Raw genomic sequence first — 16,124 nt, 5'->3', positions numbered from 1 at the left:
TTTGCTGACAATGTCTGATCAGTGCTGAAATTCAAGACTGTATCCTCAGGCACAGGGCATGTAGGTCATGATAGTTAGGGTTGTTTGGCTAGTTAGGGCCGGGAGGGAAGAAGGTGATGCTGGGCCTTGGATGAGGCTCTGCAGCCAGGTCTGGGACAGGGTGACAGGAGCCTGTGCAACTGTGTAACCTGGTCTTAGGAGGCACCAGTGTGATATGCCAGCTCAGGCACAAGGCCACAGGGGTTGGCATTTGGCAGGCAGGAATAACTTCAGAGAATCTAGGCAATGGATCTGGAAACTCCATTGGTAGGAGTTAGCTTCTAGGAAGTCCAACTAGGGCAGCAGAAACCTAGATACTGGGCTGGATAATTGGGCTGGAGGGGGTCCAGAGAGGAAGGAGGGAGGAAGAGTGACCCAAGCAGGGAAAGTGGGCAGACATTCCAGGCACCAAGCAGCTACTGAGGGGGAGCAAGACATTGTGCAGAGTTACATGTCAGAGACTAAGGCATGTGTCTGGTCTAAGCCAAACCAGGGGATGTGGTAGAGCCAAGCTTAACAGAGGAAGAAAATAATTAAATTAGAGAGTAATAGTGGTGTCTAGAATTCATCCCAGATGGCAGCAAGGCACACAAACCCAGTTGTCATGACCAAACCACCATCTCTTGGCTCTTGGGAAAGAATTTATTTGTAAGCGCTACTTAGAGGGAGATACTGAGGCTTCAGATACCTGCTGCCTTCATCAGGATTGACTCAGAAACTCAGGTGTTGGTGGGAAACTTTGGTGAATCTAGCTGTGAGAAGTATGTGCAGTGGGGACAGCATTAGGGAAAGTTGAAACACGGGAAGCATTAGCAGATGTCTTTTGAAATTGCATTGAAGCTCTAAATGGTAGTAAATACGTGTTTCATTTAATATTTAGACACCCTCCAGTTCTTCAAGAAATATTCAACAAATGTTGGCAGATTCTGTCAATCATATGAAGACATATGGAATTTACCAGGTAAAAGGCTTACATTCTGTCTTCAGGGGGCTTAGTGCATACCTGTTTTTACTAATGTTTCATAAATTGGTAAATTAGTCGCATGCAGAAATGAAATTAAGCAGAAGAATATGAAATCTGTCTTAAAAGCTGGAACACAGCTATTCATCTTTACACATTTTTCTCAAGTTGGTAAAGTATTGAGTATCATGGAAAGAACAGATGCTAAGATTGTCTGCTAAACTCCTCAGTGAAGATGTAAAACAGAGATGATATCCTGGGCTACTGCAAACACTGGGTGAATCATCCAGTGATTTCAGAGAGCTATAAGGGGAGCACTGAATTCATCAGGAAATGGTGAATTAAGATGAAGGCACTTTCTTGCTCGTTATTTCTGTGAGCCTGTCCTTTCATGAGGAGCAGCCCCTAGCACCAGCCACGTCCGCTTGTGCCAGTAACTCCCTCAGACACACCCCTGCAGTGAGATTCTCCTGCAAGCCAAACCCTGCTTCCTTTGGTGAGCTAGATTGTTACATTTGTACACTGCTCAAAATAAATGAGACATAGACTAGGACTTGGAAACTAGTAGGATTTGACCCATACAAAGTCTGCAAGAGCAGGGCAAAGGTAAGACATGAGGCTGTGCAGAGAGGGTCCCGAGTGGCCAAGGCCTGGGATCCTGCAGACAGTGTGCACAATTCCCAGACTCCGTAGACACAGGTATGAATTGGGGTAGCTCACATTTTTGAGACTTCAAGAAAGCATGATGATTTTTTTGGAATTGTAGCCCCCATATGTTTACTGCTAATATGTGGACCTCTGTCTAAAACAGCAGCCATAGAAGATCTAAAGGAATTTTGCAGTAACACTGCCCAGAATACATTATATCATTTTAACATGATGACAGTTGAGAAAGACAAAGGTTTCATTTATTCATTTAACCAGCATTAATTGAGCATCTCCTATGGGCTAGGCCCTGTTATGGGAATTGGAGATAGATGTAAGAACAACAAAAATAAAATCACTGCCCTCGAGGTGCTTATGGTCTAGATGGGGGAGATAGATGATAAACATATATGAAGTCAGGTGATCATAAGTGTTGTGTAGAAAAGCAGGATAAGGGAGCTGAGGAAGGCTGGTTTGAGGACGGGCTGGGTGTTTTAGAAAGGTAGTCAGAGAAGGCCTCTCTGAGAAGGTGATACTGAAGTAGAGCTGGAACGAGTGAGGGAGGGAGTCACGTGGATGTCGGAGACAGGATGTTCCAGGCCGAGGGAATAGCCAGGATGAAAGCTCAGAGGCAGGAGCTCCTTTGAAGTGATCAAGGAGCAGGAGAGAGTTCAGTATGACTGTAAAAAAGTGAATGAGAAGGGAGACAAGGGCAGGGAAGTAATGCAGCCATTGTAAGGAATTCAGTAGATCCATGTTATTTAAAGCCACAAGACTGGGTGAGATCATCTAGAGACTAAGTATAAAGGGAAAAGAAAAGAGGTCTGAGCTCTGAGGCACTTCAGTGTTTAGACTGGGCCTGAGGTTTCTTGTTGGTAACTGAGGGCGTTGGACTAGATCTGTGGTTCTCCAACATGTTTAGGTATGACACACGTCAGACTTGCACAGTTTTCACACCCTTTTTAGAGAATACCCTGGGTCAGTGCTATTCTGTCACTTTTTCTCTAACTTAAAAAATACTGGAATGTGAGAATGAATGAGCAAGTCACTTACCAAGCCTCTCTGTAAAATGAAGGAAGTAAAACAGAGCCTTCCTACTTCATAGGCCAATTGTGGGAAAACCGGGGGGAAGGTATTTCCATCATCAGGCCAGGGCGAGAGGCTTTCTGTGTGAGAGAGACTCAGCCTCATGGCTCAGTCCTGGCATCTGAGCTGGCCCTGCCCCGTCTTCTACTCGTGTGTCTGCACCAGCCTCTGCCCTTCAGCCCCCGGCTCTCACCTTGGTTTTCCCACACCTGGCCCACAGCCCTGAGCCCTTGACCTCCATGCTTCCAGCAAAACACTCACAAATAGGAAAGGGTGGTTTTCCAAACAGAGAAAGTAAAGATAAATTTTTAAAGATTTTGCTGAAAATGATTTTTCCAGAGGAAATCTTAGACAATACAACTCAGTACAAGTTCTAAAGTTTTCTATGTTGCAAACAGATATAGTGGTCAGGGCCAGATCTCATCTGCTATTACTCTGTGAAGCTTATTATTTTGTCTCCTTTCCCACCACATCCACGCATAGTTATACTGCAGAGTAGAAGGAAATATGATTTACTAAATATGGACCTCAGACATTTGAGTATCATCTTCTCAACCAAATACCACCTGTTATTATTTACTTAATATTTTTACTGAGGTAGACTCAATCTTTTTAACTTCTTGCTTATCCTAAGCAATACATCATAATTATTTATCTTTTCTAATTGTATTTCATAATCATCTTTTCTAATTGTATTCAACTAAATACATGTGCATGTGGAGGATGAACTAAGCTCTCCTTTAAAGTTTTTTCTGTTTAAGTTTAGAAATTACTAGCAGCACTTGTATATATTTCAAGCTGGTAAACAGCTTCAGCAAGAGGATGGTAAATTTTAAGTCATTTCAAACCCCAAAAGCCTCTTTGTGGTTTTTAAAATATGGGCAAACAAAGCAGGGTTAGCTCTAGGCAGGAAAACAATACAAGAAAAAAGCAAAACAGTAAATGCACCAGAAGTTTAGCTACATTGGAAGTAAAGTACAATTTATGAATTTTCACCATCTTCTACATTAATGGTGATTAATGGCTTCCCACAGTGATCTGATACGAGTTTCATAACAACAAGGTCTATATTTTAGTTGTAGTGAAATAATTTTACAGCAAGAGAGTCGTTATCTTTTTATAGGAAAAACAACAGGAAAAAACCCCATCACAACTACTAGAGAACAAAGCATGTCCTGACCCTATTAGCTTGTGTCATTAGTTAGCTAACCAAGGCTTTCATTTACCTCACCGAGTTGTAAATTCAGTTTTCTTATGAGTACTCACAAGGCTGTATCTAAATAAACAAAGTCCTTTTTAGATCTAAGTGATTTGGTTTGTTAGTTTCTCTTTAGTTAAAGGAAGATTCATGTTCTTATTTCATATTTCCCCTTCTCAAAGAGGGTGTTTTAAATTTTTGTGTTTTTTTAAAATAAAGAATATTTCTTTTTAAACCCCCATAAAATTGTGTATAAGGACCACTCTTTGGATTTACTGTTCAAGGGCTTGTAGAGATACAGTTGGAATTGCTCCAGGAAGGTACAGTTACTCTGTGATACCTGTCAGGTACTGTAAAGAAGGGTTTACACTGGGACCATGAAGTAGTATTTAAACACTCCTTCAGGGAATCAAATTTGAAACAGACAAGTGTTGTCTTTAGAAGAAAATTAATATCATTGAGTTTTTACTCTGTGTTTCACACTGTGCTAGGCATTTTAAAAAAAATATTTAATCCTCACTCTAACCATATGAAATACTTTTTAATTTGCAAACTTTGCATTTGGGGAAATATCCTGAGAGAGGTTTAGTGACCGATGCTGGGGTTATACAGCCAGGTAGTATTAGAGCCAGCTTCTGGTATTGCTGACTCTAATTCCATGCTTTATCTGCAACATCACACGGCCTTCCCACGGGGCCAGACAGTGTTAAATAGAAACCAGGTAAGCTCAGGTATGCTCAGGTACCCTTGGCCTCTTGGAAAGTTGCTGGATTCACTCACTAGTGTTCCTGTTTTTTTTAAAACAGAAGAAAGAATCCATAAAAACAAAACAAGGTGAAGAAATAAAACAAATAGATGAAGAGAAAACCAAGCAGATTTATAAGAGCTGGAAAGAAGATTCCGAGTGGCAGGCATCTCGTGAGTACAGACACCGCAGCAGCGTCTCCTCTCTCTGAGCTGCCTTTTCACTTGATAAAATGATGACTCTGGGAAGCACTTCGTGGTGGTGGTTGAGAGATGTTGTAACTAAATTATTAATTGAATGCTTGCAAGTTACTTGTCGAATGGAAGAATGGCTCTCAATTCATCTTTGCACCATCAAAAGTATGATATATCTATATGATGGAATGGTTTATAGCTCTGAAAAATCATGTTTTCAAAGAGTGTTTAATGATCTGGGAGAACATATATGATACTTTCTTTTTTATATCATTATCCCACCTTATTCTTATTCCATTGCATTTTTATTTAATTTTTTAATGAGAAGTTCTACATTTACAGGAAAATCATGTAAAAATACAACATTCTCATATATCCCACCTCCCTATTATTAACACTTTGCATTAGTGTGGTACCTTTATTACAACTGATGTAAGAATATCATAATTGCACTATTAACTGTAGCCCATTGTTTACATTAGGGTGTATTTTCCCCCAATATGCCACCTTATTATTAATGCCTCACATTAGTTTGGTACATTTGTTCTAATTCATGAAACAACATCCTTATAATTGTACCGTTAACTATAGTCCATCATCTACAATAGGGTTCACTGTGTTGAACAATCCTATGTTTTATATTTTAGTTTTTATTCTAGAAACATATATATGACCTAAAATTTCCCCTTTTAATCACAATCACATATGTAATTCATTGCTGTTAATTACACTTACAATGTTGTGCTACTGTCACCACCATCCATTTCCAGAACTTTACAATCAACCCAAATGGAAATTCTGTACAAATTAGCCATTAGCTCTTAGGCTGCTTTGAGCCTGCTGTCCATTATGGTAGCCATGCCCACCTTGTCTTTGGCAATTAACTGCTGCCATGTGGCTTCTGCCAACTCAAGATCTGATTATCCCCATTGTGTTTAAGGATTCCAGCTCAGTGACAGCAGTTCCCACAGTAATATCTGACCAACAGACCTACAGAGAAGGGCGACTACAGAGCTCTTCAGGGATGATGGAGCTAGTCTCACAAACCTATTCCTCACAGTCCTGGTAAAAGGTGTGTCCTCTGGACATGCTGGGATGTTTGAGCAGGACTTCCATGATAAATCCACCCTAACATTCCAATACACCAGTCTCATCAATAGACAGAATGTCTCACAGAAGATCAATAACGAAACAGAAAACTTGAATAATGTGATAAGCAAACTAGACCTAACAGACATGTACAGAACATTGCACCTCAAAATAGCAGGATATACATTTTTTTTTTGAAGTGCGTATGGATCACTCTCCAGGATAGACCACATGTTGGGTCACAGAACAGGTCTCAATAAATTTAAATAGACTGAAATTATACAAAGCATCTTCTCTGACCATAATGAAATGAAACTGGAAATCAATAACAGGCAGAGAACTGGAAAATCCACAAATATATGGAAGTTAAATGACACATGTAAACAATCAGTGGGTCAAAGAAGAAATTGCAAGGGCTATTAGTAAATATTTTAAGATGAATGAAAAAGAGAACACAATACTGTGTATCAAAACTTGTGGGATGCAGCGAAGGCAGTGCTGAGAGGGAAAGGTATAGCCCTAAATGCTTAAATTAAAAAAGAAGAAAGAGTTAAAATCAAAGACCTAACTGCACAACTGAAGGAACTAGGCATATTTTAATTCTTTTTGGTATATACTTAGAAGGGGGATTGCCGGGTCATATGGTAATTTTATCCTTAACTTTTTGAGGAACCGCCAAACTGTTTTCCACACAGCTGTACCATTTTTCATTCCCACTAACAATCCTGGCTCACTTTTTTTTTTAAATTTAATTTTATTGAGATTGTTCACATACCATACAATTATCCAAAGATCCAAAGTACACAGTCAGTTGCTCATGGTACCATCCTACAGCCGTGCATCCATCACCACAATTAATTTTTTTTCTAATTTTTAGAACATTTTCATTACTCCAGAAAAGAAAGACAGAAAAAGAAAACTCAATTCCTCCCATACCCCAACCACCACCCCCTCCATTATTGACTCATAGTATTGGTATAGTACATTTGTTACTGTTGATGAAATAATGTTAAAATACTGTTAACTGTAGTACATCATTTGCAATAGCTATATATTTTTCCCTATACACCCCTCTATTATTAACTTCTAGTTATGGTGTCATACATTTGTTCTAGTTCATGAAAGAGATTTCTAATATTTGTACAGCTAATCATGGACTTTGTCCACCACAAGATTTACTGTTTTATATATTCCCATCTTTTAACCTCCAACTTTCCTTCTGGTGACATACGTGACTCTAAGTTTCCCCTTTCCACTACATTCATACACTATTCAGCACTGTTAGTTATTCTCACAATAACATGTTACCATCACCTCTGTCCACTTCCAAACACTTAAGTTCAGCCTAGTTGAACGTTCTCATAATAAGCAATCGCTCCCCATTCTTTAGCCTTGTTCTGTATCCTGTTAACTTATATTTTATGTCTATGTGTTTCCATATTATAATTCGTTCATATCAGTGAGACCATACAATATTTGTCCTTATGTATCTGACTTATTTCACTCAATGTAGTGCTCTCAAGGTTTCTTCATCAATCTGTTGTTTTTTTTTTTTAAGACAGTTTTGTTCACCCACCACATTTTCCGTCCTAAGTAAACAATCAGTGGTTCCCTGTACAGTCACATATGTATGTATTCACCACCATCACCACTATCTATATAATGACATCTCTGTTTCTTCCACAAAGGAGGAGGAAGAGTCAAAGAAGGTAGAGAGACAAAAGAAAAAGAAAAAGAAAGAAAAAAAAACATAAAAACTAAAAAGCAACAAAAGGAGATATAGAATTAAACTAAAGTAGAATAAAAGAGTCAGACAACATCACCAATGCTGAGAGTCCCATACCCCTCCCTTATGTCCCCCTCTTGTAAGCATTTAGCTTTGGTATATTGCCTTTGTTGCATTAAAGGACGCATAGTGCAATGTTTCTGTTAACTATAGTCTCTAATTTGCATTGATTGTATTTTTTCCCCAATACCTCCCTATTTTTAACACCTTGCAAGGTTGACATTCATTTGTTCTCCCTCACGTAAAAACATATTTGTATATTTTATCACAATTGTTGAGCACTCTAGGTTTCACTGAGTTATACAGTCCCAGTCTTTATCTTTCCTTTTTCCTTCTGGTGTCCCACATGCTCCTAACCTTCCTCTTTTAACCATATTGACAGTCATCTTTGTTCACTGTACTTACATTGCTGTGCTACTGTCACCCAAAATTGTGTTCCAAATCTCTCACTCCTGTCTTTTCCTATCTGTCTGTAGTGCTCTCTTTAGTATTTCCTATAGTGCAGGTATCTTGTTCACACACTCTCTCGTTTTCTGTCAAGGAATATTTTAAAGTCTCCCTCATATTTGAAGGATAGTTTTGCTAGATACAGGATTCTTGGTTGGTGGTTTTTCTCTTTCAGTATCTTAAATATATCACACCACTTCCTTCTTGACTCCATGGTTTCTACTGAGAAATCCACACATAGACTTACCAAATTTCCTTTGTATGTGATGGATTGCTTTTCTCTTGCTGTTTTCAGGATTCTCTCTTTGTCTTTGACGTTTGATAATCTGTTTTTTAAGTGTCTTGGCGTAGGTCTATTCAGATCTATTGTTTGGGGTAGGCTGTGCTTCTTGGATCTGTAATTTTATGTCTTTCATAAGAGATGGGAAATTTTCTTTGATTATTTCCTATATTATTGCTTCTGCCCATTTTCCCTTCTCTTCTCCTTCTGGGACATCCATGACATGTACATTCATGTACTTCATGTTTTCATTCACTTCCCTGAGACATTGTTCATATTTTTCCATTCTTTTCCCTATCTGTTCTTTTGTGTATAGGATTTCAGGTGTCTTGTTCTCCAGTTCCTGAGTGTTTTCTTCTGCCTCTTGAGATCTGCTGTTGTATGTCTCCATTGTGTTTTTCATCTCACGTGTTGTGCCTTTCATTTCCATAGATTCTGCCAGTTGTTTTTTCAAATTTGCGATTTCTACCTTATGTTCAACCGGTGTTTTCTTTATAGCCTTCATCTCTTTTGTTATTTCTTCCCTGAAATTATTTGCTTTTTGATTTGATTTAGCATATTTCTTTGAAAATCTTTAATAGATTGTTTTAATTAAAGTGAAACAATATCTCAACTGTATCTTGATTGAGGTGTAAGTTTGTTCCTTTGACTGGGCCATATCTTCATTTTTCCTAGTGTAGATTGTAGTTTTCTGTTGTCTAGGCATCTGGTTTCCTTGCATACCCCAATCAGATTTTCCCAGACCAGCACGGGTTCAGGTCTCAGAATGGGGTTATATTCAGGGTGTGTCTTAGAGAAATGATAGACTTTCCTGTGAACTTTCCAGTTGCTGTGCTTTTCCTAACCTGCCCAGCATGTGGCGCCTGTCAGCCTGTCGCTCCCGACTGGTGTAAGGAGATGTGGCCCCTTCAGTTTCTCTTTTGGCTGTTTTCCCCCAGGCTCTGTGGTCTGGTTCTGAAGGGAAAACTGGGTCCCACCTCCTTACTCTTAGGGAAGATACACCCCGTAGGGAGTTATCATGTGCATTTGAATTGTCTCTCTGACTCTGTTATCTCCACCCTTGTCTGGGTCAGAGCACTGTGACTGAAAATGGCTGAGGCTTTCTCCTCTGAGCCCCTCAGGTTGAGAGAGAGAAAAAGGGACAGAAAGCCCCCTTTTGGAGCCAGTACACGGCTCCCCAGTTTCACTTGTCAGCCAGAGGTAACCCCTGGTCTTCTGGACTCCCCCTCCAGGGACAGAAGAGTCTGCTGGTTCTTTAAGGTCAATCTACTACAGCAAAATCCTGCAGCTCAGCCTGCTGTGGGGGGAGGGGGCTCCTGGCATGGTTCTGCAATTTTTACTTGCAGATTTTATGCTGCAATCTCAAGCGTTCCTCCCAATCCGGGTTGGTGTACAATGTGTGGACAGTCATGGTTGTCTCCCAGCAGTTATTCCAAATTATTTACTAGTTGTTTGTGGTTGTTTATTAGTTGCTCCAGGGGACTGACTAAATTCCACTCCTCTCTATGCCACCATCTTGCCCCTTACTGTCCCTGGCTCACTTTTAAATTAGTACTGCCAGAAACAAACCTCATAGAAGAAGAAATAAGTGCAAATAATGGCAGAGCACAGAATGCTCAAGAATGCTAGAAAAATTCTTGTTTGAAATAGAATTAGGGTTTCCTTCTGACTCAGGACACTGAAGCCTTTACCACCAGATGATCTCTTGCCATAGCTTGAGGAAGAGAACAGGAGTAGCAGTATTTGCAGGATGATGAGAAGCCTAAATTGGTCTGCAATCCCATTATGACAAATGCCATTAAAATTGCAGTTTTTGTGAAATGAAAATATTTGTAAGATGGTATCAGTAGCCTTCCTGTTGTATGCAGTTAATTCTTAGTGTAATGGAATATTTTTGGCATCTGTTTGAAGTAAGAAAACAACAGGATTTTACCAATAATGCCTTTAGTTAATACACTGAATAAAACTTATTTTATATTAGTGTTTTATATACTGCTGTGGAGTCCTTTAACACCATCTTGCTAAAAAACAAAAACAAACAAACAACAAAAACCTCTATCTTACAAAGCAACATTAAATATGTGCCAGCATGATCTACAGTTGTCGGTGGCTAAGGATCACTTTTTTTTCTTGTCTGGCAGGCCAGTTGATACTTGGTTCAGTTCCTGGTAGGCTCTCAGTCTACTCTCAGGTGAGCCTGGCTGCTCTGTCACCCAGTCCACAGCCATGTGCCATTCGACGGCCTGATCTTTGCTAGTGGCTCAGGGCACATTACATCCTGAATACACATGTGAGGGATGTAACAATTACTTCTTATTAAAATGCCCCTGTTAACTTAATCCTCACCTTCAGGCTGTGACTCATCAAATGGTCTTGCCAACTGCAGACAATTCTTGTACACACTTTTCTCCACTTCCATCTCATCCCTTCCTCCTCCTCCTCCTCTCTTCCTCTCCGAAAACCCCCATACTCCCATATAGACAGGAATTCTGCAGCAAGAGCTGGGCAGTTGTGAATCTGCAGCCTTAACTATCTGAATAATAGATATTGATAGTGATTGTTCCTTATAATAAGCAGATGATTAAATCAGCTGAGAGCCTGCTTTTTTCACTATTATGCGATGCTGATTCTTCTAATCGTCTTGATGGGTTGATGAAGCTTCTTATTTCCATTGTTTTTCTAGTGCGAAAATCCAAAGCAGCTGATGAGAAGAGACGCTCCTTGGCTAAACAAGCTCGGGAAGACTACAAGAGGTTATCCCTAGCGGCCCAAAAAGGAAGAAGCAGTGAGGGACTGCAGAGCCCCCCAAGTGTTGCACAGAAACCAAAAAGACCCCCCCTTCCACCCAAGCCTCATTTCCTATACACAGTGGGATATGCTAGAAAGCCTCTTAGGTAAGAAGCCACTCAGATGGCTTTAGATAAGTGTTGAAATGGGTCGATCAAGGGCAAACTGCTTGACTGGCCATGGGGAAGGCAGGACCAGCAGGCTCAGTGTGTAATTGAACTCAGCCTCACCTTGAAACACTGTCTTCCTGAGACTCCTGGTCTGGAATTCTTTCCCTTTTATCTTTGAAATAGCCACAGTTGTTATAGTTAGTATATCCAAAAATATAGTGAAGATGACATTGAACTAGGATGCTGTGTCTCCTTTGAGCTCCTTCTGTCCCTATGAGCGGGTTTGCTGATTATTAATAACTTCCTATGCTGCTGCACCCAGTGGTAGCAGGTGAACTGGTGAGGAGAAAAGAGAAAATGACTGGTTTTCATCAATACCCAAGACCACTTGGAGTAAAAGAATATCAGGGGCTTGCTGATTCTCATGTGATCAGTAGGAACTAGATTTTCATTGCTGAGGATTAAAGGTTTAATGGTAATTCTCATTCTGGGATACATAGCTAAGTTAATCATTAGAGAATATGGAAATGTTCCTTTTTTGAATATATAGTTTATTTGAGGGTAATGGTACCTTTGACTCCTAGGCTATGGGGGGAATTGACAAGAATAATTTGTTTTGACAAATCCCTGTAGTGATGGGACAGCAGAAACCCCCTATCCCTTATGTTTACTGATGATAAAATTATATTCTTCCTGGTTCTTTGTATTACATTATTTTTTTCATATTCTATAATAAAAACATGGAGATTTATTTTGAAAGAAAAAATTTAAAACTTCTCTATTGAGAGTAAGTAGAAATGAAAAATAAACAAAAATCTCCCTTTGCTTGAAGTCAGGAAGTCAGTAGTTATCTTCCAGGTTGTGTGTGTGTGTGTGTGTGTGTGTTTGGAACAGGGATTATGACCTCAGACAGAAAGTGAAAAGTGAAGGTGGAACTTTTTCTCTGCTGTAATTATTTCTGCTTCCTCAATTGAAAGGTTCCATCTGGGGACTTTGAACCAACACTAATTGACCTTATTCTACAACATGACAGTTTGGGGAATGATTTTTTCTTATGGACCACAAAGTAAGAAAGATAATCAGGAAATGGATGGTGCATGCAGTTTTGTGAACAGGTCACAGAAGGGCGCGTGAGCCTTTGGAACGTGGCCCCAGCCCTGACGCTTGTCTGCTGTGAAGGCACGTTGGTCACAGATCCTCAGCATGGCTGTTTTCCAGGAACTCACTCCTGTTCTCCAGCCTCTTCTAAGGGTAGCATGGAAATACAACTTGCAATATGTCCCTTTCCCACAGTATTTTTAGAGGACACTATATGATTGACAGCAACGAAGGTGGCTTTTAAAAAGGGCAATTCTTATTTTAAGCTGTGCTCACTTAGCTCATTTTTCCAACTTAAGACGCTGCGTGAAGTGCTTCTTGTGAGTCGGCCAGATTGGATGGTTTCAGGGTTGGGACTTTAAAAAATAATGAACAAGACGGTGGATTGGTGAGGTGTATGTTTTAGTTACTCCTCCAGGGAAGTAGGTAGAAAGCCAGGAACTGCGTGGACTGGACACTGCAGAGCAATCTGACCTTGGACATACTTCATACAACACTCATGAATGTGGAACTGCTGAGATCAGCAAAAGCTGTAATTTTTTGCGGCCAGGGGACCCACGCCCCTCCCTGCCAGGCTCAGTCCCATGGGAGGAGGGGCTGTCAGCTCCGGGAAGGAGAAGGGAGAACTGCAGTGGCAGCTCTTACCGGAAACTCATTCTGCTGATCCAGACTCCAACCATAGATAGACTGAGACCAGCCACCAGAGAATCTGAGAGTAGCCAGCCCAGCAGAGAGGAGACAGGCATAGCAAAAAAACAGCAAGACAAACTCAAAAGCGGATACTTTTTGGAGTTCTGGTGAACATAGAAAGGGGAAGGGCAGAGCTCAGGCCCTGCAGGCTCATTTGCAAAACCCAAAGAAAAACTGATCTCTCTGCCCCCTGGATCTTTCCTTAATAGCCCTAATTGCTTTGTCTCTTAGCATTTCAATAACACATTAGGTATGCCAGGAGGGCCCCCTTTTTTTTTTTTTCTTTTTTTTCTTTTTTTTTTTTATCTTTTTTTCATTTTCTAAAACAATTACTCTAAGAAGCCCAATACAGAAAGCCTCAAAGACTTGCAATTTGGGCAGGTCAAGACAAGAGCAGAACTGAGAGCTCTGAGACAAAAGGCAATAATCCAGTGGCTGAGAAAATTCACTAAACACCACAAATTTCCAAGAAAAGGGGGGCATCCTCTTACAGCCATCATCCTGGTGGACAGGAAACACTCCTGGCCATCAGCAGCCCCATAGCCCAGAGCTGCCCCATACAACCCAGTGTGACGGAAGTGCTTCAAATAACACGCATACATGACAAAATTGGGCATGGACATTAGCCTTCCCTGCACCCTCAGCTGGTTGTCCCAGACTTGGGAAGGTGGAGCAGTGGGAGTTAACAAGCCCCATTCAGACATCATTTCAGCAGACTAGGAGCATCCCTACACAGACTGGCAGCCCAGAACCACCCTGGGGGGACGGCACTCACCTGTGACATAGCACAGTCATCCCTCAACAGAGGACCAGGGGGTGCAAGGCCTGGAAGAGGGACCCACTCGCAAGTCTCAGGGACCATACACCAATACCAAGGACTTGTGGGTCAGTGGCAGAGACAAACTGTGGCAGGACTGAACTGAAGGATTAGACTATTGCAGCAGCTTTAAAACTCCAGGAACACCAGGGAGATTTGGTTGTTAGAGCCGCCCCCCTCCCTGACTGCCCAGACACACGCCCCTTATACAGGGCTGGCAACACCAACTGCACACACAAGCTTGGTACACCAGCTGGACCACATAAGACTTACTACCCTACTCACCACAGAGGCAAAGCGGGGGAGAACTGCCTTGAGGGGAACAGGTGGCTCGCGGACGACACCTGCTGGTTAGTCACAGAAAGTGTACTCCACGAAGCTGTAGACCTGACAAATTAGAGATAAGGATTTCAGTTGGTGTACGGATCCTAAAAGAACCCTACCAAGTTAAGCAAATGCCAAGAGGCCAAAAACAACAGAAAATTTTAAAGCATATGAAAAAACCAGAAGATATGGATAACCCAAGCCCAAGCACCCAAATCAAAAGATCAGAAGAAATACAGTACTTAGAGCAACTAATTAAAGAACTAAAGATGAACAATGAGACCATGGCACAGGATATAAAGGACGTCAAGAAGAGCATGGAACAGGATATAAAGGACATCAAGAAGACCCTAGAAGAGCATAAAGAAGACATTGCAAGACTAAATAAAAAAATAGATCTTATGGAAATTAAAAAAACTGTTGACCAAATTAAAAAGATTCTGGATACCCATAGTACAAGACTAGAGGAAGTTGAACAACGAATCAGTGACCTGAATGATGACAGAATGGAAAATGAAAGCACAAAAGAAAGAATGGGGAATAAAATTGAAAAAATCTAAATGGACCTCAGGGATTTGATAGATAATATAAAATGTCAAAATATAAGACTCATTGGTGTTCCAGAAGGAGAAGAAAAGGGTAAAGGTCTAGGAAGAGTATTCAAAGAAATTGTTGGGGAAAACTTCCCAAATCTTCTAAACAACATAAATACACAAATCATAAATGCCCAGCGAACTCCAAATAGAATAAATCCAAATAAACCCACTCCGAGACATATTCTGATCACACTGTCAAATATGGAAGAGAAGGAGCAAGTTCTGAAAGCAGCAAGAGAAAAGCAATTCACCACATACAAAGGAAACAGCATAAGACTAAGTAGTGACTACTCAGCAGCCACCATGGAGGCGAGAAGGCAGTGGCACGACATATTTAAAATTCTGAGTGAGAAAAATTTCCAACCAAGAATACTTTATCCAGCAAAGCTCTCCTTCAAATTTGAGGGAGAGCTTCAATTTTTCACAGACAAACAAATGCTGGGAGAATTTGCTAACAAGAGGCCTGCCCTACTGGAGATACTAAAGGGAGCCCTACAGACAGAGAAACAAAGAAAAGACAGAGAGACATGGAGAACGGTTCAGTACTAAAGAGATTCGGTATGGGTACATTAAAGGCTATTAATAGAGAGAGGGAAAAATATATATGACAAACATAAACCAAAGGATAAGATGGCTGATTCAAGAAATGCCTTCATGGTTATAACGTTGAATGTAAATGGATTAAACTCACCAATTAAAAGGTATAGATTTGCAGAATGGATCAAAAAAAATGAACCATCAATATGCTGCATACAAGAGACTCATCTTAGACACAGGGACAAAAAGAAATTGAAAGTGGAAGGATGGAAAAAATACTTCATGCCAGGTATAGCCAAAAGAAAGAAGGTGTAGCAATATTAATCTCAGATAAAATAGACTTTAAATGCAGGGATATTTTGAGAGACAAAGAAGGTCACTACATACTAATAAAAGGGACAATTCAACAAGAAGAAATAACAATCATAAATGTTTATGCACCCAATCAAGGTGCCACAAAATACATGAGAGAAACACTGGCAAAACTAAAGGAAGCAATTGATGTTTCCACAATAATTGTGGGAGACTTCAACACATCACTCTCTCTTATAGATAGATCAACCAGACACAAGACCAATACGGAAATTGAAAACCTAAATCTGATAAATGAATTGGATTTAACAGACATATATAGAACATTACATCCCAAACCACCAGGATACACATACTTCTCTAGTGCTCATGGAACTTTCTCC

General features: G+C 40.4%; 1 protein-coding gene across 7 annotated transcripts in view; it reads left to right on the top strand.

The window, feature by feature from the left end:
* SH2D4A (SH2 domain containing 4A) overlaps window positions 1-16,124 on the top strand; it is a 71,978-nt gene that overhangs the window by 30,993 nt on the left and 24,861 nt on the right. For 4 of the 7 annotated variants that reach the window (XM_037813391.1, XM_037813392.1, XM_037813390.1 and 1 more), the window contains 3 exons: window positions 920-1,000; window positions 4,736-4,847; window positions 11,154-11,364. In XM_037813391.1, coding sequence (XP_037669319.1) covers window positions 920-1,000; window positions 4,736-4,847; window positions 11,154-11,364 — 404 coding nt within the window. The remainder of the gene's footprint in view (window positions 1-919; window positions 1,001-4,735; window positions 4,848-11,153; window positions 11,365-16,124) is intronic. The other 3 variants (XM_037813395.1, XM_037813394.1, XM_037813393.1) reach the window with 2 other exon arrangements.

Source organism: Choloepus didactylus, chromosome 20, assembly GCF_015220235.1.
Source record: "Choloepus didactylus isolate mChoDid1 chromosome 20, mChoDid1.pri, whole genome shotgun sequence".
NCBI lineage: Eukaryota > Metazoa > Chordata > Mammalia > Pilosa > Megalonychidae > Choloepus > Choloepus didactylus.
The sequence above is the reverse complement of the archived record's forward strand: the minus strand, read 5'-3'. Positions and strand labels throughout refer to the sequence as shown.